We start from the raw sequence: 26,681 nt of genomic DNA, 5'->3' as shown, positions 1-26,681 counted from the left end.
CGAGTGTGAAACTTCCTCCTCATACAGTAAATATAGGTAATTACATGAACAGAGGCTAACTGTTATGATGCTCAACGCTGCAACTGGGAACTTTCAGATGCAAACACACTAGCATATCTGACTAACCCATGATTAAACTTCCTTCTTCTTCCATACTATTCGCCATTTCCCACGATAGCGAGGTAGCGTTAAGAACAGAGGACTGGGCCCTTGAGGGAACATCCTCACCTGGCCCCCTTCTCTGTTCCTTCTTTTGGAAAATTAAAAAAAAAAAAAAAAAAAAAAAAAAGAGAGGGGAGGATTTCCAGCCCCCGCTAACCCTTCCCTTTTAGTCGCCTTCTACGACACGCAGGGAATATGTGGGAAGAATTCTTTCTCCCCATCCCCAGGGATAAATTAAACTTTAAGTCCCAAAACTATAAATGTTACATAAAGAGCATTATATAAGGTTCCATCTGCATACTTTCACCCCTTTATCTGCATAACTCCTCAGAAATCACCCTCCCCTAGTGCAGTATAAAGAGAAAAGTTAAAAAAAGATCCAAGAGAATATGTCTATAAATTACATTATTCATTCTGAATAACAAAAATGTAGGTTTTGTGAAAAATCTTTTCACTCTGAGGCAGTGTCCTGCAAGCATAAGATACATTATACAGGGCACCACTGTGAAAATCTGGTTAACGACCAACAATGGCTGTATTTCTGGTTTGGAAGTACTGTCCTTCCTCACCCTCTGCTAACTACTCATCCATGACTGTGGCATCACAATCATTCTGGGTTCACCACTGGCCAATCAGAGATCACTACAAAGATGATGTCATCGACCAACTTCATGCTAACCAATAGCGCCTCAGAATTTACAGACCATGGGACCAACCCAAAAGATTGGTGAAAGTTGAGAAAACCAGGGAAAATGCTCACAGGACAAATCATAGAGAAAAGGTCTATAAATTTTTAAAAAATCTATATATCTCTCCTCTGAAGTATGTGTCATGAGCATACATACCCACTAGAAGGAGGGTTTAAAGAAAAACACAAAAGAGTAAACCCAAAATAAAAACTTTCAGGAGGGATTAGGAGGCATGATGGAATCCGTGTCTCATGAAGAAGGAAACCCAGAGCAACACAGGGTCACCCTAATAATGCCTAAACTAAGGTGTCAACTGAGGAAGATAGTCAATGAGTGGCAAAGACTACTTCTCTTGACTTCCAGCACATATTCATTTCTGAGGAAGGCTAAGTCAGAGGCCACTTTCCTCACATCATGTGCTCTTGCATGATGTCCAGGCTCTGCCATTATTTATGCAGAGATACTTCTCAGTGAAAGAGGTTTCATGTTCCAAGGTGCAAAATAGTTTCCTCAATAATCGCAGATGAGGTCCAAAAGGTTTCTGATCAACTAGGTATAAGACAAAATGTTCTCTTGATATCTTTTTCATGACAGGATAAGAATATGGCTATTTCTAGATTTATAGTTACATATTTAGCCAGAAATCTACTTCTAAATTTAAGTTTTTCAGTTTTAGCAATATCCCTGGGGATAGGGGAGAAAAAATACTTCCCATGCATTCCTCACGTGTCGTAGAAGGCGACTAAAGGGGTGGGGAACGGGGGGGCTAGAAACCCTCCCCTCCTTGTATTTCAACTTTCTAAAAGGAGAAATGGAAGGAGTTACGCGGGGAGTGCTCATCCTCCTCGAAGGCTCAGATTGGGGCGTCCAAATGTGTTTGGATATAACCAAGATGAGAAAAAAGGAGAGATAGGTAGTATGTTTGAGGAAAGGAACCCGGATGTTTTGGCTCTGAGTGAAACGAAGCTCAAAGGTAAAGGGGAAGAGTGGTTTGAGGATGTTTTGGGAGTAAAGTCAGGGATTGGTGAGAGGACAAGAGCAAAGGAAGGAGTAGCACAACTCCAGAAACAGGAGTTGTGGGTGTATGTGATAAGAGGGTAAGAAAGTAAACACTAGATTGATATGGGTAAAACTGAAAGTGGATGGAGAGAGATGGGTGATTATTGGTGCCTATGCACCTAGGCATGAGAAGAAAGATCATGAAAGGCAAGTGTTTTGGGAGCAGGTGAGTGAGTGTGTTAGTAGTTTTGATACACATGACCAGATTGCAGTGATGGGTGATTTGAATGCAACCATGAGTAATGTGGCAGTTGAGGGAATAACTGGTGTACATAGGGTGTTCAGTGTTGTAAATGGAAATGGTGAAGAGCTTGTAGATTTGTGAGCTGAAAAAGGACTGGTGACTGGGAATACCTGGTTTAAAAAGAGAGATACATAAGTATACGTATATAAGTAGGAGAGATGGCCAGAGAGCATTATTGGATTATGTGTTAATTGACAGGCACATGAAAGAGAGACTTTTTGATGTTAATGTGCTGAAAGGTGCAACTGGAGGGATGTCTGATCATTATCTTGTGGAGGAGAGGTGAAGATTTGTAGAGGTTTTCAGAAAAGAAGAGAGAATGTTGGGGTGACGAGAGTGGTGAGAGTAAGTGAGCTTGGGAAGGAAACTTGTGTGAGGAAGAACCAGGAGAGACTGAGTGCAGAATGGAAAAAGGTGAGAGCAAAGAATGTAAGGGGAGCGGAGGAGGAATGGGATGTGTTTAAGGAAGCAGTGATGGCTTGTGCAAAAAATGCTTGTGGCATGAGAAGCATTGGAGGTGGGCAGATTAGAAAGGGTAGTGAGTGGTGGGATGAAGTAAGATTATTAGTGAAAGAGAAGAGACAGGCATTTGGAGATTTTAGCAAGGAAATAATGCAAATGACTGGGAGATGTATAAAAGAAAGAGGCAGGAGGTCAAGAGAAAGGTGCAAGAGGTAAAAAAGTGGGCAAATGAGAGTTGGGGTGAGAGACTATCATTAAACTTTAGGGAGAAAAAAAAATGTTTTGGAAGGAGGTGCGTAAGACAAGTGTGTAAGACAAGAGAACAAATGGGAACATCGGTAAAGGGGGCTAATGGGGAGGTAAAAATAAATAGTGGTGATGTGAGGAGATGGAGTGAGTATTTGAAGGTTTGTTGAATGTGTTAGATGATAAAGTGGCAGATACAGGGTGTTTTGGTCGAGGTGGTGTGCGAAGTGAGAGGGTCGAAGAGAATGATTTGGTAAACATAGAAGAGGTAGTGAAAGCTTTGCAGAAGATGAAAGCTGGCAAAGCAGTGGGTTTGGATGGTATTGCAGTGGAATTTATTAAAAAATGGGGTGACTGTGTTGTTGACTGGGTGGTGAGGATATTCAATGTATGTATGGCTCATGGTGAGGTACCTGAGGATTGGCGGAATGCATGCATAGTTCCATAATACAAAGGCAAGGGGGATGAAGGTGAGTGTTCAAATTACAGAGGTATAAGTTTGTTGAGTAGTCCTGGGAAATTGTATGGGGGGTATTGATTGAGAAGGTGAAGGCATGTACAGGGCATCAGATTAGGGAAGAGCGTGAATATGTGTGAGAAATACTTGGAAAAACAAATGGATCTGTATGTAGTATTTATGGATCTTGAGAAGGCATATGATAGAGATGATAGAGATGCTCTGTCGAAGGTATTAAGAGTACATGGTATGGGAGGCAAGTTGCTAGAAGCAGTGAAAAGTCTTTATCGAGGATGTAAGGCATGTGTACGAGTAGGAATAAAGGAAAGTGAGAGATAGAGACAAGTATGCAGTCTGTTGTGGATGAGAGGGCTTGGGAAGTGAGTCAGTTGTAGTTCGCTAATGATACAGCGCTGGTGGCTGATTTAGGCGAGAAACTGCAGAAGCTGGTGCCTGAGTTTGGTAAAGTTTGTGAAAGAAAGCCATGAGTAAATGTGAATAAGAGCATGGTTATTAGGTACAGTGGGGTTGAGGGACAAGTCAACTGGGAGGTAAGTTTGAATGAAGAAAAACTGGAGGAAGTGAAGTGTTTTAGATATCTGGGAGCGGAATTGGCAGCAGATGGAACCATGGAAGCGGAAGTGAGTCGCAGGGTGGGGGAGGGGGAGAAAGTCCTGGGAGAGTTGAAAAATGTGTGGAAGGTGAGAACATTATCTTGGAAAGCAAAAATGGGTATGTTTGAAGGAATAGTGGTTCCAACAATGTTATATGGTTGCGAGACATGGGCTATAGATAGGGTTGTGCGGAGGAGGGTGGACGTGTTGGAAATGAGACGTTTGTGGACAATATGTGGTGTGAGGTGGTTTGATTGAGTAAGTAATGAAAGGGCAAGAGAGATGTGTGGTAATAAAAAGTGTGGTTGAGAGAGCAGAAGAGGGTGTTTTGAAATAGTTTGGTCACATGGAAAGAATGAGCGAGGAAAGACCGACAAAGAGGACATATGTGTCAGAGGTGGAGGGAATGAGAAGTGGCAGACCAAATTGGAGGTGGAAAGATACAGTGAAAAAGATTTTGAGTGATCGGGGCCTGAACATGCAGGAGGGTGAAAGGCATACAAAGAATAGAGTAAATTGGAACGATGTGGTATGCCAGGGTTGATGTGCTGTCAATGGGTTGAACCAGGGAATATGAAGCATCTGGGGTAAACCATAGAGAGTTTTGTGGGGCCTAGGTGTGGAAAGGGAGCTGTGGTTTCAGTGCATTATATATGACAGCTAGAGACTGAGTGTGAACGAATGTGGCCTTTGTTGTCCTTTCCTAGTGCTACCTCATGCGCATGCACGGGGAGAGGGGTGTCATTTCATGTGTCGCAGGGTGGCGACGGGAATGAATAAAGGCAGCAGGTATGAGTTATGTACATGTGTATATATGCATATGTCTGTGTATGTACATATATGTATGCATTGAAATGTGTAGGTATGTTTATGTGCATGTGTGGACATGTATGTATATACATGTGCATGTGGGTGGGTTGGGCCATTCTTTTGTCTGTTTCCTTGCAATACCTCGCTAACGCGGGAGACAGCGACAAAGTATAACAAATCAATAAATAAATAAACGCTGAAATGTATATGTGCGTGTGTGGGTGCTTATGTATGTGGGAAGGTTGGGTCATTCTTTCGTGCATTTCCTTATGCTACCTCACAAAAGCAGGAGACAGTGAATAAGTATAATATAAAAAACTAATAACCATGAGGTATCCACGATGCATCTAGGGTTTAGGTTCACCTTGGCCCATATATTGTCATCAAAGAGAAAATTCCTTTGTCTAGACATAGCATGTAATTCACTAGCTCTCCTTTCAGAGCCCAATGCTAGATTGTAAGAAGTTTTAATGTAACAATGACTGAAGAGATAAATTCTCAGAAAATTTTTAGATTATAAAAGGTTAGGACTTTTGAAAGCTCTAACTTAGAATGCTGTGAAAAAGCAACTAGTCTCCTCAGAGAGACACGGAAAGTTTATCAGATCAATATCAAAATCTAGAGACAGAGGTTCTAAAAAGGCACTCTTACAAGAGGCAATACTGATACTAGTCTTATACTTGTCATGAAAAAGACTGGAGAGGATCTCTGAAAATAAGGCTTCAGTCATGTCCAAGATATTTGTTAACAGGATGATCATGCAATATTTCAAGCAATATATGTTACAAATGAAATGTTACAATATAACTATCATCTCATGTCTATCATTACTATTCATTACACCCATGAACCCTTTCAGAAAAGGCCTTTGTGTTATCCTGAGGGGCTCCTACAGCTCTAAGGCATGCAACTACACTTGGTAGCAGGGACAGGATGAACTCCTTTTGAAGCAAAAGTTCTCTAACAAGTGTGTATTCTGTTTGACAACTTACAATGGGACAGTCTCCTCGAATGCGACTGTCACTCAAAAGTGTAACCTCAAGCAGGCAGAGTCTGGTAACATCTCACACATATCTATATGCCAGCATACTAACACTACCACCATAATAGAAGCACGATATAGTAAAAATATGACAAATAAAGTAAAATGTACATCAATGTTTACAGCTGGGCAAGGTGACAAGTTAACTAACAGTATGGCAGTTCAAACTATCAAGTTAGCAGGTGCAATGAACCCAGTTGCCACAACTGTACAGTACAGGTACACCACTGAATTTCCGGCATCTGATGGTTCGGCATCTCCTTTAGTCTGGACAAAATTACATGAGGGAACTTGAAATTACCGCGGCCACCAGACTGGTTTACTGGGCAGCCACAGATGGCATTGTGTGTAGGTTGCACTCATTTACATTCTTTACACTGCACTTATTGGTGGTGATATAGCAATTCTGAGATTCTTAGCTTATTTTGCTTGAATTTAACCCTAGCTATGGCTTCTAAGACAAATGAGAGTGTCAGTCGTGGTGTCAAATGTAAACACCAGTCCATATTGATCCAAGATAAAGTAAAACTGCTGAAAAAATGGACAGCGGTGTTTCGGTGCGTAAGCTGTGTGACATCTAAAGTATTGGTTCATCCACTGTTTATAATATAAAGCAAAGGGAGAAAATATTGAAATTATATGCAGACAGCAAATGATGATTAGAAAAACTATGAAAGATGGTAAGAGTACTGAGTACGAGTGAGTGATGATGAAATGTTTTCAACAGTGTCAGAGTGATGGAGTGGACTTGTTCGGTAGCATGATAACGGACCAGGATAAGGCGTTCCATAAAGAACTTAAATAACAACATGAGCATGACTATAGTGAAGGATGGCTTCAAAAAGGAGAACAAAGATACAAATTGGGGATGGAAGGATGAAGTAAATAAAAAGGTTTAGACTGCTCAAGACCTAAGCATGTCATTGGACTGAACCAGGGTACGTGAAAAGTATGGGGTAAACCATGGGAAGGTCTGCAGGGTCTGGTTGTGAATAAGAAGCTGTGATTTCAGTGCTTTACATGACACCTAGAGAATGGCTGGAAGCAGATGAGGCCCTTCTTTGTCTGTTCCTGCACTCCCTCACTAACATTGGAAATGACGATCAAGTATGAAAAAAAATCTAAGCACTAAATGTATGTGTAGCTCGGTAAGTCATGGGATTCTCCCTTAGGTTAATCTGGCAACTCATGAGAACTAGAGTACACAAAGGCAGAAGGTAGGTGAAGAGCATACACACAACAGTCCATTTCTGTTATTTTCAACGGCAGCCTGTGAACAGAAATCATCAACAGACGCTATTCCTTCCAGAATAATTTCCTTGCATTATTCACAGTACCATGATCATCCATGATCATAATCTTTACACAAAACAAATTATATGTTTTGGTCACTATGATTACTTTTACATTTTACATTTTGCAACAAAACTATCATAACAAGTAGCACCTATCGAAATCAGCAGTGTTAAAAAGGTTCATTATCAGCAATGTGTCCAGGCATATGTGTGCAAACATATGAAGTATACATAGCTATGAATACAAGACCTCATATCCAATGAAATACTAATAAAATAATAATACATGAGTATCTGAGGATTACCTTGGGTCCATAATGAGGATGGGACTGAACATCTCGAACAATGACGTAGCACTCAAGCATATACAGACAATTCCACTTGCACCGATCTTCTGAATGCGAAGATACTTCCTTTTGGTTCTTAAATCCATGAGCACAGTCACTACACCAGTACCTCATTGATTTGATGTAATGACTCCACTTAAAATCCTTTGCTCTAAGTTTCCGTTTAGACACAATAGGTGGAAGATGCTTAATGATCACAGAGTTCTCATTATGGAACACTTTACCTGTATGAGATTTCTTTGCTTTCTTCCCAACTTGTCCAGATGCATTTAAAGATGTCTTATCACCATTTTCTAGGTCATTATTAATATCTGATGAATTAATGGCAAGCTGATGCGCTTTAATTGAGGCAATGCACTGTTCAACATTGTCCTGCTCCTCCATCTGAGAATCTGCCAATATTATGGATGACTGAACTAGCATGTTGCCAAGTGGTCCATCTTCTTCACTTGATTTCTCAATTCTAATTGCCTGCATTTCCTCCTCTAATTCTGTCTGTCTTAGCTGCTCCTGGAGGCTGCGGTGACGACGCTCTTGTCGTTCACGCACAAGACGAGCCTGCTTTACACGCTTGGGCCCTATGAACACTCCCTCAAGACTCTGGCTTTTCCGACGTCGTTTAGCTGGTCTTAGCTGAACAAAGGTAGGAGATCCATCCTCACTGTTTACTTCACTGTCAGAAGATTCACAAGACTGGGAACTGCTCTTAACTGCCAAAGGATGAGTAGGCAAAATACCATAACCATTAATAGAACCATTTTCTTGTACTGTTATTGTACATTTGTAGTCATCTAGATCATCTAACTGGCTGTACTGTTTAGCTGCTAGAGTCTTACTTTTCGGACCAATTTTATAAACTGGTTTCTTTGGAATAGTGTTATTTGTCATGGCATGGTCTTCCTGGTGATGAAACATACCATTATTCTCCGCTGACTTCTGTTGCTGGAGGCTGGGACTATCACCTTCCTCTTCCCTTTGATGATTGGTTGGAAGTTTATCAGGTTGGGGTTGCTGCTGTTGTGGTACTTTTTCCTGCTGATTTTCTGATGGCTGCACCTGAGGTTCTTGTCTTGGCAACTGTGGCTGCTGAGACTGTGGTGTAGGCTGTGATTGCTGGGGTGGCACTTGAGACTGTTTTGGTGATGGCTGACGCTGCTGAGCTGGTGTTGGCAGTTGTGGAGGCTGAGCTTGTGGTTGTGGTTGTTGTGGTTGTGGTTGTTGTGGTTGTGGTTGTTGTGGTTGTTGTTGTGGTTGTTGTTGTTGTTGTTGTTGTGGTTGTGGTTGTTGTTGTTGTTGTTGTTGTTGTTGCTGTGATGTTGGTGGTGGTGGTGGTGGTGGAGGTGGAGGTGGAGGTGGTGGTGTTGGTGCTGGTGGAGTTGGAGGTTGTGCTGGTGGAACCTGAGTTGGCTGGGGTAGTTGAGACTGCAACTGACCCTGCTGAGACTGTAGCATTTGTTGCTGGGGCATTTGCTGGGACTGTGGCTGGTGCTGTGGTGGTGCTTGAGCTTGTGGTGACTGTTTTTGTGATGTCTGTGGATGCTGCTGCTGCTGTGAAGGTTGCTGCATTTGCGATGACATTTGTGATTTTTGCTGCTGCTGATTGGGAGATGGGTAAGAGTAGGGGCTATATGACTGAGGAAAGCCTGAAGATGGATGAACCTGGCTAGTCCAAAGATTCCAGCCTGATTTGGAATCCATTCGAGCACCACTTGCAGTGTACCACAAACTCTGGGGATAACCCTGTTGACCTGATGCTCCCCTGTTAGGTAAGTCTGGGGGGTATCCAGTAACAGGAGAGCTTCCATAAGGTGCAGAAAAATTATTTTGCATTGGATGATAATTTGAAGATTTGTGTGCTGCCATAGGAGGCTGGGAATGTGAACTTCCTGTGGTAGTTTGAACACCACTGCCCTGAGAATATCCATAAGAGTACTGACCACCTGGTCCAGGGTAACCTGGCCCTACACCACCAGGCCAGCTAGGATAATTCTGCTGCTGTGGTTGACGTGGTGAGGGATGATGTTGTGTCTGCTGCTGTGGTTGTTGATGCTGTTGCTGCTGCTGCTGTGGTGGCGGTTGCTGGTGCTGTTGTGGCTGTTGGTGTGCCTGTGGTGGTTGCTGGTGCTGTTGTGGCGAGTGCTGATGTGCCTGTGGGGGTTGCTGGTGTTGCTGTGGTGGCTGCTGATGTGCCTGTGGAGGTTGCTGGTGCTGCTGTGGTGGCTGTTGATGCTGCTGTGATGGTTGTTGATGCTGTTGCTGATGTGGTTGCTGATGCTGCTGCTGTGGTGGTTGGTGGTGTTGCTGAGATGGCTGCTGATGCTGTTGTTGGGGTGGCTGTGGCTGCTGCTGCAGTGCCTGTGGATGTTGCTGTTGCAGTTGTGAGAGCTGTTGCTGGTCACTTTGCTGGTAGCTGGCCTGCTGATGCTGTTGTGCCACTTGCCCATAATGCTGTTGTTGCACTGGACTCCAGGACTGTTTCCCCTGCTGCTGACTTGGTTCTTTTGACACTGAAGCAGCTGTATCGGGAGGATGTGTTAAGGGTTCCTGTTTCATATACTCCTGTGGACTAGGCTGCTGCTTGGAGCTGGTCATGTTATTCTGATCCTCTTCCTTTTGCTGTGAAGGGGAGTTCACTTGAGAGACATCATCAGTTTGTTCAAGATGTCTACTTTGTTGTGTTTTACTATCTAGTCTGTCACTATGGATTTCTTCATGTTTGAGTGATGTGGTATTTCTGCAAGACTGCTGTGAAGACAGAGTGGGGTGCATGGGAGAAGAGGATAATCGAACATGTTGCGACAAGTCCTCAGGCATTTCCTTTTTCTCTGCAATTGTAGCTTTCTGTTCTTCAAGTTGTTTTTCAGGTGTACCATGGGGCATCTGCAGGCTCTTCTGCTCATTTGCCAGCTGTTGCTGGTGCTTTTGTTGTTGTTGTTGTTGTTGTTGTTGTTGTTGTTGTTGTTGTTGCTGCTGCTGCTGCTGCTGCTGCTGCTGCTGTTGCTGCTGCTGCTGTTGTTGTTGTTGTTGTTGCTGTTGTTGTTGTTGTTGTTGTTGCTGCTGCTGCTGATGCTGCTGCTGCTGCTGCTGCTGCTGCTGTTGTTGTTGTTGCTGCTGATGATGATGATGATGCATTTGCTGTTTTTGTTGATGAAGCTGATGTTCATTTATCAACAGATGTTCTTTCTGAGATGACTCTCTCTCTAGTGCAGCATACTCATCTGCTGTTGTCCGTGAGCCAGTCTGTGAGCACTGGGTGTCATTAGTTCGTTCAGCAACACTATTATGATGTTCATATGGTTCTGAAGCAACTATTCTTGTGGCTGGTGACAACTGTCTTCTTGTTGGGCTCTGACCTGTATAACTGTTTGGAGGTTCCTGAGGCACTGAGCTTCCTCTGTCAACTACCCTCTCACTGGTTTCTCCAATAATGCTCGATACAGAATAAGAGCTTGTTTTCCGAGGCTTCATGTAATTTGAGCCTGTACCTGCCTCTGTTCTTGAATCATTCACTTGAAGGTTTTCTGGTAAAGGACAGGTGGAGTAACCATGTCTACTCTGAGCCTGAGATACCTGTGAGTCTGCTCTCGTGGAATACGTCACAGAAAGGCTACTGATCGAGGTTCTGGTACTATGGTGGTCACTGTGATTTGTTTCCATCAGAGCCTGTGGGGCAGGTGGGGTTTGTGAGGCTGGGTGCTGATTGGATGGGTGTTGAGAAGAATGCTGGGATGAGTGATGAGTATTAGATGAGTGTTGCGTGGACAAGCGTTGAGTCGACAAGTGCTGGGTGGACGGGTGCTGCGGCCCGGGGGTGACAGCTGGGGCAGGGGTGTAGGCAGGTGTCAAAGGTGATGGGGGTGCATGTAACGAGGGAAGCAAACCCTGTTTTTCTCCCCATCCCATACGCTCTAGTGCCATAAGTGGGCTGTCTGGAGCACCCACTCCACCTGTTCTGGTATTGTTCGGAGGACCTAAACTAGATGTGAGGGTTGATGGGACTCCTGAGGAAGCAGCTGAAGAGAGAGACTGTGTGAGGTGACTCCCTGCACCATGTTGCAGGCTGTACATACTAAGAGGTGGTTCATGCACTGCATGAACTGACTTCGTGTGTGCTAAACATTCACTCATCAGACGGAAAACCTGCCCACACACCTGGCATCGCCGCATTTTGTCTAAATCTTTCTTGGATTCAATAACATCTACAGGAGGGCTTGGGGTGGCTCCAGTGCCTGCCAGACCACCAGTTATGTTGTGTGGACCTGGCGATGGAGGAGTGGAAGTAACGGGTGACAAAAGGGATGAGGATCCTCCATGGCCCACTCCCAACCCACTGGCCAGGGGTGAAGGACTTCCTTGTCCCCCACTAAACTTTCCTTTGGAAAACATTGAGCCAGTCAGCCCTAGATCGGTGGTAGGAGCCTGCAGACCCCCTAAGGATGGTGGGGTAATGCCAGATGCTCCAGCAAGCTCTGAAGAATAGCCGAGATTGGAGCCCAGGCTTGAGCCCAAGCTCGATCCCAGGCCATATTTTGTGTAGCCATACTGGTAGCCCAGCCCGTACTGCTGATAGTACATAGAAGAGTTGTTGATGGGTGGAGCAGAGTAGCTTCCCATGCCTGAGGAATAACCTGGAGGGACGGCAGTTGGCTTGCCATAATAGGGGCTGGATACTTGAGTCAGGTCACCTGGGTAGCCGTTGTAGTAGGTGAGGGCAGCTGGGGGTGGCACATAGCCAGGGTAGGGCCCCGGGTACCCTCCAGACCCACCAAAACTGTTGTGCATTGAGTTCATTTTCTCTTGCACCGGACATACATCACTACCATTTCTATTTGCACTTTCACACTTTAAGCTCTAAAATTAACATCCTTAATATCTGTTTACGTTAAGTATTAAATGGATAAGTAGTATCCATCAAGGTCTTAACGTCATCACTTGGTGAAGATTCATGTAGCTGCCATGGTCAAGGATGCTGTCTGACTGTTGAGTATTACACGAGATCCATCAATGGTACGAGATTCAACAAGTATCACTGGTTCAGATCACTTCTTCATAGCTCATGATTTTTCTGCAAGAGGAAAGAGAAAATTAGGCAATACTACCAACATACAGCAAGAGAAAATAATGAGTACAGTAAATATATGATATGAATAGGAATAACCTAAAGTAAACAATATAATTCTGTAGCACTAAATTTTCATGCTGATGTATGACACGAGAGAAAATAATGTACAATTTGATGAATGAAAAACCACTTCCCTACTGCAGGCAGAGTTCTACAAACATCTGAAACAGGATTGGCTCTGTGGGGCATTCAAATACTGTGTTATCCCCTCAAATTGGAAAAATCTTCAATTATCATAAAACCCGCAAATTCTTACAACACCACAACCATACAGCAACCAATTCTCTCCTAGGTAATCACAACACAGAGGTGTAGCAAGGCCCAATAACTTCTCCCCTGCATTCATTCAATGACAACTGGTGAGTGTGTCTCAGGCCTGTTACTGTCCATAAAGTGGGGAAGGACGGGAGGAAAAATTAAAGGATACTCACACAGCTCTGCCTATGGTACATATATAATCAATCATTCTATCCTTCAAAACTGACTTTTCTCACTTAAGGACTAACGTTACAAGAATCTGACAGCATACCCATGTGAAAAAAGTAGGAAAAATCTACATAAAAATTCAAGGAGCTGCACTTAATAAAAACTGACCCCTATTTATGCTTCTACAGCACCAGTATACATAAGCCAAATGAGGACAGTCACCTAGATCTTCAAAAGGTATCTCCCACAGTGTCCTTATATCCTGGGCTCTGGCTGAAAGCCCTGGCTGGAAAAATAAAAACCAAAGACTTAAAGAACAAATAAATGTCCTCAGAAATCTTTGTGAAAAAACTTTTAGTTGAGCAATGACAGGTCATAAAGGACAGTGTTCCTCAAACAAAAATTTCATACTTTTATCATTTTTCAATGCAATACCAAATGAATTTTTTGGACACTGTACTGATTCTAAGGCTATAAGGAATGCAAGTTTCACAAGAAAATACTTCAGAGCTGTACTAGTAATCCATAGAGATAACCAACAGGAGATTCAAGATCTTTCAAACCTCCCATTTAGGCAGAGACAAGGAAGCTAATAACTTCTTCAGAAAAAGTCATAACAATCTATTCCACATAGAGTTAAATGTAATCATAAGTTACACAGCCAAAGGCTCATGTACAAAACTCTAATATGAAACAATAGAGATAAAATCGTGAGACTTTGGAAGAGTGGGGACAAAGCCCTTCCCAAATTTCATTGTAGAGATTTTAGAGTGAAAGGTTAGAAAACATATGTAAGGTATAATACAAATAAGCAAATAGCTATTCAATATTAAAAGCACATTTAGTAAATGAATAACAGAGTATAATCTGTTCACTTACCCAAATACCTTCCTTGTCTTCATTTTCAAAGCAAAGAAAAATATACAGCTGACCAAAATAATCAATTGGTTGCAGGTTGAAGGTGTATTAAGAATATCTGTAGCTGCTGATGTGCAAGCAGTAGGTGAAAAGAGGTATAGAATCAGGATTACTGAAGGCTGAGGCAACACGAGAGGCTGCGGCATTATCTTATATATCAACAGGTGTGAAATACACTGTAGAAGTATATATAGGATCATCACTAGTAAGAGAAATTAACTCTGATTCCTGTGACACCTGTAACAGGTGACAGGCTTGGAATTACTGTCTTTGATTGTTCTTTGCAATCTCTGAAAAATCTGAAGAATCAATTGCTTCAAGTACCTGGGCTGCATTTTGATTAGTTTTTGGATCCAATATATAAGCAAAGCATCCTCTTCACTTATGAATGTCCTCTGTTTAAGAAAGCAAATCAAATGAGAAGCCAGCTGTACCCTTCATCCATGGCTATCTCCTCTTTAGGATGATCATCTGTACTTCTGTTGTCACTATGAAATGGATTACGTTTTAAAACTGCTTGGTGATTCCTGCATCATTTACTTCCTGCACAAAAAGAACATCTCAGTCGAAGTCAATCCATGTTACCAGGTCATCTTTGGTAAATCTTTTAGCAACAAAAGTTTGCACTTGTTTGGCAAACTGTTAGAGAACTGTTGCCCTCACATTGCCCTGATTAATAGGAAAACTTTAAAATTTGTCAAATGAGTCAATATCATCATGCACTACTGCTTGATGTAGCTTTTTGGCAAGCCATTTTAGGAGTGTGCTGCGTAATGCTATCAAATAATTTGCAACATATAAAACAGCATCTTTAATAGTGAAGTTTTTAAAATCCTCTAACCCTCCATCATGATGAAAGCTGTTCATCAGACAACATAAGAACCTCCTCTGCCACTCAATTGAAAATTGGAGAAAACATATGGTAATAGGTATTAAGGCACTGGCCCCTATGGTATGGCAAAGAAGATTCATTCCTGATGTCATGAGCCACCAGAAAGAAGCCAAATCCAATGCATTCATCCATTGCAATAGGGTATCTCATGCTGCATATAACTGCTTTAACATAACCTATAAAGCAGGAAAACAATACATTATGGAAGCGGAAGTGGATCATAGGGTGGGGGAGGGGGCGAAAATTTTGGGAGCCTTGAAAAATGTGTGGAAGTCGAGAACATTATCCCGGAAAGCAAAAATGGGTATGTTTGAAGGAATAGTGGTTCCAACAATGTTGTATGGTTGCGAGGCGTGGGCTATGGATAGAGTTGTGCGCAGGAGGATGGATGTGCCGGAAATGAGATGTTTGAGGACAATGTGTGGTGTGAGGTGGTTTGATCGAGTAAGTAACGTAAGGGTAAGAGAGATGTGTGGAAATAAAAAGAGCGTGGTTGAGAGAGCAGAAGAGGGTGTTTTGAAGTGGTTTGGGCACATGGAGAGAATGAGTGAGGAAAGATTGACCAAGAGGATATATGTGTCGGAGGTGGAGGGAACGAGGAGAAGAGGGAGACCAAATTGGAGGTGGAAAGATGGAGTGAAAAGGATTTTGTGTGATCGGGGCCTGAACATGCAGGAGGGTGAAAGGAGGGCAAGGAATAGAGTGAATTGGAGCGATGTGGTATACAGGGGTTGACGTGCTGTCAGTGGATTGAATCAAGGCATGTGAAGCGTCCGGGGTAAACCATGGAAAGCTGTGTAGGTATGTATATTTGCGTGTGTGGACGTGTGTATGTACATGTGTATGGGGGGGGTTGGGCCATTTCTTTCGTCTGTTTCCTTGCGCTACCTCGCAAACGCGGGAGACAGCGACGAGGTATAAAAAAAAAAAAAAAAAAAAAAAAAAAAAAAAAAAGGCTATAAATATTTTTTACAAAATTTCAAGCCTGTATTACCAAAATGGAACAACACACAATGTTGCATTTCATGCAGTCTGGTGCTTTTTGTGCCATTCTGTTTTGTACTGATACAGAACACAAGTCATATTTTCCTGTGAGTACTGACATTACATGCTGTGTGAATCTCTCCTGTGATGGTCTTTCACCCATTCTCAAATTCTAATGTAAAAGAGAGTGAAAATGACTGAAAAAAAAAGTGCAAAGTGCCAATGATAGAAGAGGTGTGGGGCAATATATGCACTGAAAGTTTGTACAGTCTTGAAAAACTGAAGGTGCTTAAGATTATACGATATTCACTAGAGAAAGTTCTTTGATGCCATATGAAGCATATTCATTTATTCACATTTTTTTCATCTAGTGCTAGTTTAAGTTTGCACTACTGATCATTTTCATCTATTATACATGTGCTGGCACTAAAAAGAAAAAAAAAGAAAAAATGCATGAATTCACTGGCTGTGATCACATGTAAAAACACTCGCAAAACCAAATAAATGGAAAAGAAAATATGAACCCTCGAAGTATGAAATGTAAATGGAGACACATTTGTGTTTATTTACATTCTTACTGTGCAAGTGCTAAAGAATAACACCCCACACTGATGCTTGGCAGGTGTTTGTAAATCTTTCAAGGGTGTGGAAGCATTTTCTGAAAGGCATGTAGATCTCAATAAAATGTGTTTGTTTATGTTCATATTGTATGAGTGCTCATGACATAACATATACATGCTTGGCAGGTGTTTCAAGGTTTCTCTAGTGATAATAAATCTTTCAATGGAGGGAAAACATTTTTTGAATGGAGTGGAGTAAATCTGAATGTCGTAGACATTGAAAAATATCATTTGACAATAGAGCAACTGTCTAAGGCTTTGTAATGTCTTGAAGCAAGTTCCAAAATCTCACTTTTACTTACCTAAACCATGAATAAAACCTTTAAAGTTTCCAGATGAGTAAATGATATGATCCAAAACTACTAACAGCAGTATACATAAAGATAAAAAACAAATATTCTGAGCCACAATCCTTGGATAAGTTCTTTGGATAAACTTCTGAAGAAGAAAATAACTAATACAAACAGTACCTCTTGCAGGAAAAGATATCTCAGAGGATGAGACTGATAATTCTACTGCCCAACCCTCTATCCTCTCCTCCAAGTGACCCCTGTATCTCCCTGTAAAGCTATCCCTACACAGTAGCAGTCACATTCCCTGGTGAGCAATCAGTTTATCATCATTATGATAATTTCCAAAATATCTTGAGGCTGAATTATTCTTTGTGGAAATTCATCTTTCATCATGTAATGGTAGTCTACTAGAAAATAGGTTTCACTTAAAGGAGTCCATAATGTACTCAATATTGAGAGTAAAACAGCCTTGGAACTATAGATACTTATGAATTATTGAAAGGGGTCCAGGGGTTATGTAACAATAAATTACAATAATATTCATCTATTTTTTTTCATACATATTCCTCATTTCCTGCATAAGCGAGGTAGCATAAAGAACAGACGACATATCCTCACTTGGCCCACTTCTTTTTTCCTTCTTTTGGAAAATCAAAAATGCGAGGGGAGGATTTCCTGCCCCCACTCCCTCCCCCTTTTAATTGCCTTCTATGACATGCAGAAAGTACATGGGGGAGTACTCTTTCTGCCTTATCTCCAGGGTTGAATAATAATAATAATTCTTTCTTTCAAACTATTCACCATTTCCTGCATTAGCGAGGTAGCGTTAAGAACAGAGAACTGGGCCTTTGAGGGAATATCCTCACCTGGTCCCCTTCTCTGTTCCCTCTTTTGGAAAATTATACAATAATAATAATAATAATCACCACTACTTGTTATCACCTCCCCATTTGCGCCCTTCACTGAAGTTCCCATTTGCTCCCTTGTCTTACGCACTTTATTTACCTCCTTCCAGAACATCTTTTTATTCTCCCTAAAATTTAATGATACTCTCTCACCCTCATTTGCCCTTTTTCACCTCTTGCACCTTTCTCTTGACCTCCTGTCTCTTTCTTTTATACGTCTCCCACTCAACTGCATTTTTTCCCTGCAAATGATATGATGTGAGAAGGAGATGGAGTGAGTATTTTGAAGGTTTGTTGAATGTGTTTGATGATAGAGTGGCAGATATAGGGTGTTTTGGTCGAGGTGGTGTGCAAAGTGCGAGGGTTAGGGAAAATGATTTGGTAAACGGAGAAGAGGTAGTAAAAGCTTTGCGGAAGATGAAAGCCGGCAAGGCAGCAGGTTTGGATGGAATTGCAGTGGAATTTATTAAAAAAGGGGGTGACTGTATTGTTGACTGGTTGGCAAGGTTATTTAATGTATGTATGACTCATGGTGAGGTGCCTGAGGATTGGCGGAATGCGTGCATAGTGCCATTGTACAAAGGTAAAGGGGATAAGAGTGAGTGCTCAAATTACAGAGGTATAAGTTTGTTGAGTATTCCTGGCAAATTATATGGGAGGGTATTGATTGAGAGGGTGAAGGCATGTACAGAGCATCAGATTGGGGAAGAGCAGTGTGGTTTCAGAAGTGGTAGAGGATGTGTGGATCAGGTGTTTGCTTTGAAGAATGTATGTGAGAAATACTTAGAAAAGCAAATGGATTTGTATGTAGCATTTATGGATCTGGAGAAGGCATATGATAGAGTTGATAGAGATGCTCTGTGGAAGGTATTAAGAATATATGGTGTGGGAGGCAAGTTGTTAGAAGCAGTGAAAAGTTTTTATCGAGGATGTAAGGCATGTGTACGTGTAGGAAGAGAGGAAAGTGATTGGTTCTCAGTGAATGTAGGTTTACGGCAGGGGTGTGTGATGTCTCCATGGTTGTTTAATTTGTTTATGGATGGGGTTGTTAAAGAGGTGAATGCAAGAGTTTTGGAAAGAGGGGCAAGTATGAAGTCTGTTGGGGATGAGAGAGCTTGGGAAGTGAGTCAGTTGTTGTTCGCTGATGATACAGCGCTGGTGGCTGATTCATGTGAGAAACTACAGAAGCTGGTGACTGAGTTTGGTAAAGTGTGTGAAAGAAGAAAGTTAAGAGTAAATGTGAATAAGAGCAAGGTTATTAGGTACAGTAGGGTAGAGGGTCAAGTCAATTGGGAGGTGAGTTTGAATGGAGAAAAACTGGAGGAAGTGAAGTGTTTTAGATATCTGGGAGTGGATCTGGCAGCGGATGGAACCATGGAAGCGGAAGTGGATCATAGGGTGGGGGAGGGGGCGAAAATACTGGGAGCCTTGAAGAATGTGTGGAAGTCGAGAACATTATCTCGGAAAGCAAAAATGAGTATGTTTGAAGGAATAGTGGTTCCAACAATGTTGTATGGTTGCGAGGCGTGGACTATGGATAGAGTTGTGCGCAGGAGGATGGATGTGCTGGAAATGAGATGTTTGAGGACAATGTGTGGTGTGAGGTGGTTTGATCGAGTAAGTAACGTAAGGGTAAGAGAGATGTGTGGAAATAAAAAGAGCGTGGTTGAGAGAGCAGAAGAGGGTGTTTTGAAATGGTTTGGTCACATGGAGAGAATGAGTGAGGAAAGATTGACCAAGAGGATATATGTGTCGGAGGTGGAGGGAACGAGGAGAAGAGGGAGACCAAATTGGAGGTGGAAAGATGGAGTGAAAAAGATTTTGTGTGATCGGGGCCTGAACATGCAGGAGGGTGAAAGGAGGGCAAGGAATAGAGTGAATTGGAGCGATGTGGTATACCGGGGTTGACGTGCTGTCAGTGGATTGAATCAAGGCATGTGAAGCGTCTGGGGTAAACCATGGAAAGCTGTGTAGGTATGTATATTTGCGTGTGTGGACGTATGTATATACATGTGTATGGGGGTGGGTTGGGCCATTTCTTTCGTCTGTTTATTTGCACTACCTCGCAAACGTGGGAGACAGCGACAAAGCAAAAAAAAGAAAAAAAAAAAAAATAATAATAATAATAATAGTAATAATAATAATAATAATTATAATAATAATAATAATTATAATAATAATAATAGTGTTTTGAAATGGTTTGGGCACATGGAGAGAATGAGTGAGGAAAGATTGACCTAGAGGATATATGTGTCGGAGGTGGAGGGAACGAGGAGAAGTGGGAGACCAAATTGGAGGTGGAAAGACGGAGTGAAAAAGATTTTGAGTGATCGGGGCCTGAACATGCAGGAGGGTGAAAGGTGGGCAAGGAATAGAGTGAATTGGATCGATGTGGTATACCGGGGTCGACGTGCTGTCAATGGATTGAATCAGGGCATTTGAAGCGTCTGGGGTAAACCATGGAAAGTTCTGTGGAGCCTGGGTGTGGAAAGGGAGCTGTGGTTTCGGGCATTATTGCATGACAGCTGGAGACTGAGTGTGAGCGAATGGGGCCTTTGTTGTCTTTTCCTGGCGCTGCCTCGCGCACACGAGGGGGAAGGGGATATTATTCCGTGTGTGGCGGGGTGGCGATGGGGGTGAGTAGGGGCAGACTGTGAATTGTGTGCATGTGTGTATATGTGTGTGTCTGTGTGTGTATATATGTGTGTACATTTGGATGTGTGGGTGAGTATGTTTGCGTGTGTGGACGTGTGTGTGTGTGTATGTGTGTGGGGGGTGGGTTGGGCTATTTCTTTCGTCTGTTTCCTTGCGCTACCTCGCAGGCACAGGAGACAGCGACAAAGCAAAATAAATAAATATATATATATGGTTTCAGAAGTGGTAGAGGATGTGTGGATCGTGTTTGCTTTGAAGAATGTATGCGAGAAATACTTAGAAAAGCAAATGGATTTGTATGTAGCATTTATGGATCTGGAGAAGGCATATGATAAGAGTTGATAGAGATGCTCTGTGGAAGGTATTAAGAATATATGGTGTGGGAGGCAAGTTGTTAGAAGCAGTGAAAAGTTTTTATCGATGATGTGAGGCATGTGTACGTGTAGGAAGAGAGGAAAGTGATTGGTTCTCAGTGAATGTAGGTTTGCGGCAGGGGTGTGTGATGTCTCCATGGTTGTTTAATTTGTTTATGGATGGGGTTGTTAGGGAGGTAAATGCAAGAGTTTTGGAAAGAGGGCAAGTATGAAGTCTGTTGGGGATGAGAGAGCTTGGGAAGTGAGTCAGTTGTTGTTCGCTGATGATACAGCGCTGGTGGCTGATTCATGTGAGAAACTACAGAAGCTGGTGACTGAGTTTGGTAAAGTGTGTGAAAGAAGAAAGTTAAGAGTAAATGTGAATAAGAGCAAGGTTATTAGGTACAGTAGGGTAGAGGGTCAAGTCAATTGGGAGGTGAGTTTGAATGGAGAAAAACTGGAGGAAGTGAAGTGTTTTAGATATCTGGGAGTGGATCTGGCAGCGGATGGAACCATGGAAGCGGAAGTGGATCATAGGGTGGGGGAGGGGGCGAAAATACTGGGAGCCTTGAAGAATGTGTGGAAGTCGAGAACATTATCTCGGAAAGCAAAAATGAGTATGTTTGAAGGAATAGTGGTTCCAACAATGTTGTATGGTTGCGAGGCGTGGACTATGGATAGAGTTGTGCGCAGGAGGATGGATGTGCTGGAAATGAGATGTTTGAGGACAATGTGTGGTGTGAGGTGGTTTGATCGAGTAAGTAACGTAAGGGTAAGAGAGATGTGTGGAAATAAAAAGAGCGTGGTTGAGAGAGCAGAAGAGGGTGTTTTGAAATGGTTTGGTCACATGGAGAGAATGAGTGAGGAAAGATTGACCAAGAGGATATATGTGTCGGAGGTGGAGGGAACGAGGAGAAGAGGGAGACCAAATTGGAGGTGGAAAGATGGAGTGAAAAAGATTTTGTGTGATCGGGGCCTGAACATGCAGGAGGGTGAAAGGAGGGCAAGGAATAGAGTGAATTGGAGCGATGTGGTATACCGGGGTTGACGTGCTGTCAGTGGATTGAATCAAGGCATGTGAAGCGTCTGGGGTAAACCATGGAAAGCTGTGTAGGTATGTATATTTGCGTGTGTGGACGTATGTATATACATGTGTATGGGGGTGGGTTGGGCCATTTCTTTCGTCTGTTTATTTGCGCTACCTCGCAAACGTGGGAGACAGCGACAAAGCAAAAAAAAGAAAAAAAAAAAAAATAATAATAATAATAATAATAATAGTAATAATAATAATAATAATTATAATAATAATAATAATTATAATAATAATAATAGTGTTTTGAAATGGTTTGGGCACATGGAGAGAATGAGTGAGGAAAGATTGACCTAGAGGATATATGTGTCGGAGGTGGAGGGAACGAGGAGAAGTGGGAGACCAAATTGGAGGTGGAAAGACGGAGTGAAAAAGATTTTGAGTGATCGGGGCCTGAACATGCAGGAGGGTGAAAGGTGGGCAAGGAATAGAGTGAATTGGATCGATGTGGTATACCGGGGTCGACGTGCTGTCAATGGATTGAATCAGGGCATTTGAAGCGTCTGGGGTAAACCATGGAAAGTTCTGTGGAGCCTGGGTGTGGAAAGGGAGCTGTGGTTTCGGGCATTATTGCATGACAGCTGGAGACTGAGTGTGAGCGAATGGGGCCTTTGTTGTCTTTTCCTGGCGCTGCCTCGCGCACACGAGGGGGAAGGGGATATTATTCCGTGTGTGGCGGGGTGGCGATGGGGGTGAGTAGGGGCAGACTGTGAATTGTGTGCATGTGTGTATATGTGTGTGTCTGTGTGTGTATATATGTGTGTACATTTGGATGTGTGGGTGAGTATGTTTGCGTGTGTGGACGTGTGTGTGTGTGTGTGTGGGGGGTGGGTTGGGCTATTTCTTTCGTCTGTTTCCTTGCGCTACCTCGCAGGCACAGGAGACAGCGACAAAGCAAAATAAATAAATATATATATATGGTTTCAGAAGTGGTAGAGGATGTGTGGATCGTGTTTGCTTTGAAGAATGTATGTGAGAAATACTTAGAAAAGCAAATGGATTTGTATGTAGCATTTATGGATCTGGAGAAGGCATATGATAAGAGTTGATAGAGATGCTCTGTGGAAGGTATTAAGAATATATGGTGTGGGAGGCAAGTTGTTAGAAGCAGTGAAAAGTTTTTATCGATGATGTGAGGCATGTGTACGTGTAGGAAGAGAGGAAAGTGATTGGTTCTCAGTGAATGTAGGTTTGCGGCAGGGGTGTGTGATGTCTCCATGGTTGTTTAATTTGTTTATGGATGGGGTTGTTAGGGAGGTAAATGCAAGAGTTTTGGAAAGAGGGCAAGTATGAAGTCTGTTGGGGATGAGAGAGCTTGGGAAGTGAGTCAGTTGTTGTTCGCTGATGATACAGCGCTGGTGGCTGATTTATGTGAGAAACTGCAGAAGCTGGTGACTGAGTTTGGTAAAGTGTGTGAAAGAAGAAAGTTAAGAGTAAATGTGAATAAGAGCAAGGTTATTAGGTACAGTAGGGTTGAGGGTCAAGTCAATTGGGAGGTAAGTTTGAATGGAGAAAAACTGGAGGAAGTAAAGTGTTTTAGATATCTGGGAGTGGATCTGGCAGCGGATGGAACCATGGAAGCGGAAGTGGATCATAGGGTGGGGGAGGGGGCGAAAATCCTGGGAGCCTTGAAGAATGTGTGGAAGTCGAGAACATTATCTCGGAAAGCAAAAATGGGTATGTTTGAAGGAATAGTGGTTCCAACAATGTTGTATGGTTGCGAGGCGTGGGCTATGGATAGAGTTGTGCGCAGGAGGATGGATGTGCTGGAAATGAGATGTTTGAGGACAATGTGTGGTGTGAGGTGGTTTGATCGAGTAAGTAACGTGAGGGTAAGAGAGATGTGTGGAAATAAAAAGAGCGTAATTGAGAGAGCAGAAGAGGGTGTTTTGAAATGGTTTGGGCACATGGAGAGAATGAGTGAGGAAAGATTGACCAAGAGGATATATGTGTCGGAGGTGGAGGGAACGAGGAGAAGTGGGAGACCAAATTGGAGGTGGAAAGATGGAATGAAAAAGATTTTGTGTGATCGGGGCCTGAACAAGCAGGAGGGTGAAAGGAGGGCAAGGAATAGAGTGAATTGGATTGATGTGGTATACCGGGGTTGACGTGCTGTCAGTGGATTGACTCAGGGCATGTGAAGCGTCTGGGGTAAACCATGGAAAGCTGTGTAGGTATGTATATCTGCGTGTGTGGACATATGTATATACATGTGTATGGGGGTGGGTTGGGCCATTTCTTTCATCTGTTTCCTTGCGCTACCTCGCAAACGCGGGAGACAGCGGCAAAAAAAAAAAAAAAAATGATAATAATAACTATTTCTCCCCTATCCCTGTGTGTCGTAGAAGGCGACTAAAGGGGATGGCTGCGGGGGTCTAGAAACCCTCCCCTCCTTGTATTTTAACTTTCTAAAAGGGGAAACAGAAGAAGGAGTCACATGGGGAGTGCTCATCCTCCTCGATGGCTCAGATTGGGGTGTCTAAATGTGTGTGGATGTAACCAAAATGAGAAAAAAGGAGAGATAGGTAGTATGTTTGAGGAAAGGAACCTGGATGTTTTGGCTCTGAGTAAAACGAAGCTCAAGGGTAAAGGGGAAGAACTGTTTGGAAAAGTCTCGGGAGTACAGTCGGGGTAGGTGGGAGGACAAAAGCAAAGGAAGGAGTATCACTACTCCTAAAAGAGGAGCTGTAGGCGTATGTGATAGAGTGTAAGAAAATAAAGTCTAGATTGATATGGGTACAACTGAAAGTGGAAGGAGAGAGATGGGTGATTATTGGTGCCTATGCACCTGGGCATGAGAAGAAAGATCATGACAGGCAAGTGTTTTGGGAGCAGATGAGTGAGTGTTTTAGCAGTTTTGATACATGAGACCAGGTTATAGTGATGGGTGATTTGAATGCAACGGTGAGTAATGTGGCAGTTGAGGGAATAATTGGTGTACATGGGGTGTTCAGTGTTGTAAATGGAAATGGTGAAGAGCTTGTAGATTTGTGTGCTGAAAAAGGACTGGTGATTGGGAATACCTGGTTTAAAAAGGGAGATATACATAAGTATATGTATGTAAGTAGGAGAGACGGCCAGAGAGAGTTACTGGGTTATGTGTTAAATGATAAGCATGTGAAAGAGAGACTTTTGGATGTTAATGTGCTGAGGGATGCAACTGGAGGGAAGTCTGATCATTATCTTGTAAAGCGAAGGTGAAGATATGCAGAGGCTTTCAGAAGACAAAATGTTGGGGTAAAGAGAGTGGTGAGAGTGAGTGAGTTTGGTGAGAGAAAAGGACGTAAGGGGAGTTGGGGAGGAATGGGACATACTTAGGGAAGCACTGATGGCTTGCGCAAAATATGCTTGTGACATGAGAAGCGCGGAAGGTGGGCAGATTAGAAAGGGTAGTGAGTGGTGGGATGAAGAAGTAAGATTATTAGTGGAAGAGAAGAGAGAGTCATTTGGACGATTTTTGCAGGGAAATAGTCCAAATGACAGGGAGATGTATAAAAGAAAGAGGCAAGAGGTCAAGAGAAAGGTGCAAGAGGTGAAAAAGAAAGCAAATGAGAGTTGGGGTGAGAGAGTATCATTAAATTTTAGGGAGATTAAAAAGATGTTTTGGAAGGAGGTAAATAAAGTGTGTACGACAAGATAACAAATGGGAACATCAGTAAAGGGGGCAAATGGGAGGTAATAACAAGTAGTGGTGATGTGAGGAGATGGAGTGAGTATTTTGAGGGTTTGTTGAATGTGTTAGATGATAGAGTGGCAGGCACAGGGTGTTTTGGTCGAGGTGGTGCGCGAAATGAGATGGTCAGGGAGAATGGTTTGGTAAAAAACGGAGAAGAGGTAGTAAAAGCTTTGCGGAAGATGAAAGCTAGCAAGGTGGTGAGTTTGAATGGTAATGCAGTGGAATTTAATAGAAAAGGGGGTGACTGTGTTGTTGACTGGTTGGTGAGGATATTCAATGTAGGTATGGCTCATAGTGAAGTGCCTGAGGATTGGCACTGCCATTGTACAAAGGCAAAGGGGATAAAGGTGAGGGTTCAAATTACAGAGGTATAAGTTTGTTGAGTATTCCTGGGAAATTATATGGGAGGGTACTGATTGAGAGGGTGAAGGCATGTACAGAGCATCAGACTGGGGAGGAGCAGTGTGGTTTCAGAAGTGGTAGAGGATGTGTGGATCAGCTGTTTGCTTTGAAGATTGTATGTGAGAAATACTTAGAAAAGCAAATGGATTCATATGTAGCATTTATGGATCTGGAGAGGGTATACGATAGAGATGATAGAGATGCTCTGTGGAAGGTATTAAGAGTATATGGTGTGGGAGACAAGTTGCTATAAGCAGTGAAAAGTTTTTATCAAAGATGTAAGGCATGTGTATGAGTAGGAGGCGAGAAAAGTGATTGGTTCCCAGTGAGACATGTTGCTATAAGCAGTGAAAAGTTTTTATCAAAGATGTAAGGCATGTGTACGAGTAGGGAGCGAGGAAAGTGATTAGTTCCCATTGAATGTTGGTTTGCAGCATGGATGGGGTTGTTAGGAAGGGGAATGCAAGAGGTTTGAAGAGAGGGGTAAGTATGCAGTCTGTTGTGGATGAGAGGGCTTGGGAAGTGAGTCAGTTGTTGTTCGCTGATGATACAGCGCTGGTGGCTGGTTCGGGTGAGAAACTGCAGAAGCTGGTGACTGAGTCTGGTAAAGTGTGTGAAAGAAGAAAGCTGAGAGTAAATGTGAATAAGAGCAAGGTTATCAGGTACAGTAGAGTTGAGGGACAAGTCAATTGGGAGGTAAGTTTGAATGGAGAAAAATGGAGGAAGTGAAGTGTTTTAGATATCTGGGAGTGGATTTGGCAGCGGATGGAACCATGGAAGTGGAAGTAAGTCACAGAGTGGGGGAGGGGGCGAAAGTTCTGGGAGCGTTCAAGAATGTGTGGAAGGCGAGAACATTATCTCTGTAAGCAAAAATGGGTATGATTGAAGGAATAGTGGTTCCAACAATTTTATATGGTT

The 26,681-nt window shown here is 42.7% G+C and overlaps 1 protein-coding gene across 2 annotated transcripts in view; it reads right to left on the bottom strand.

The window, feature by feature from the left end:
• LOC139747124 (uncharacterized) overlaps positions 1-26,681 on the bottom strand; it is a 105,772-nt gene that overhangs the window by 54,282 nt on the left and 24,809 nt on the right. For both annotated transcript variants that reach the window (XM_071659038.1, XM_071659039.1), the window contains exon 2: positions 7,386-12,492. In XM_071659038.1, coding sequence (XP_071515139.1) covers positions 7,386-12,218 — 4,833 coding nt within the window. In that variant the 5' untranslated portion in view covers positions 12,219-12,492. The remainder of the gene's footprint in view (positions 1-7,385; positions 12,493-26,681) is intronic.

The sequence above is a fragment of the Panulirus ornatus genome, chromosome 67 (assembly GCF_036320965.1).
Source record: "Panulirus ornatus isolate Po-2019 chromosome 67, ASM3632096v1, whole genome shotgun sequence".
In the NCBI taxonomy this organism is placed as follows: domain Eukaryota; kingdom Metazoa; phylum Arthropoda; class Malacostraca; order Decapoda; family Palinuridae; genus Panulirus; species Panulirus ornatus.
The sequence above is the reverse complement of the archived record's forward strand: the minus strand, read 5'-3'. Positions and strand labels throughout refer to the sequence as shown.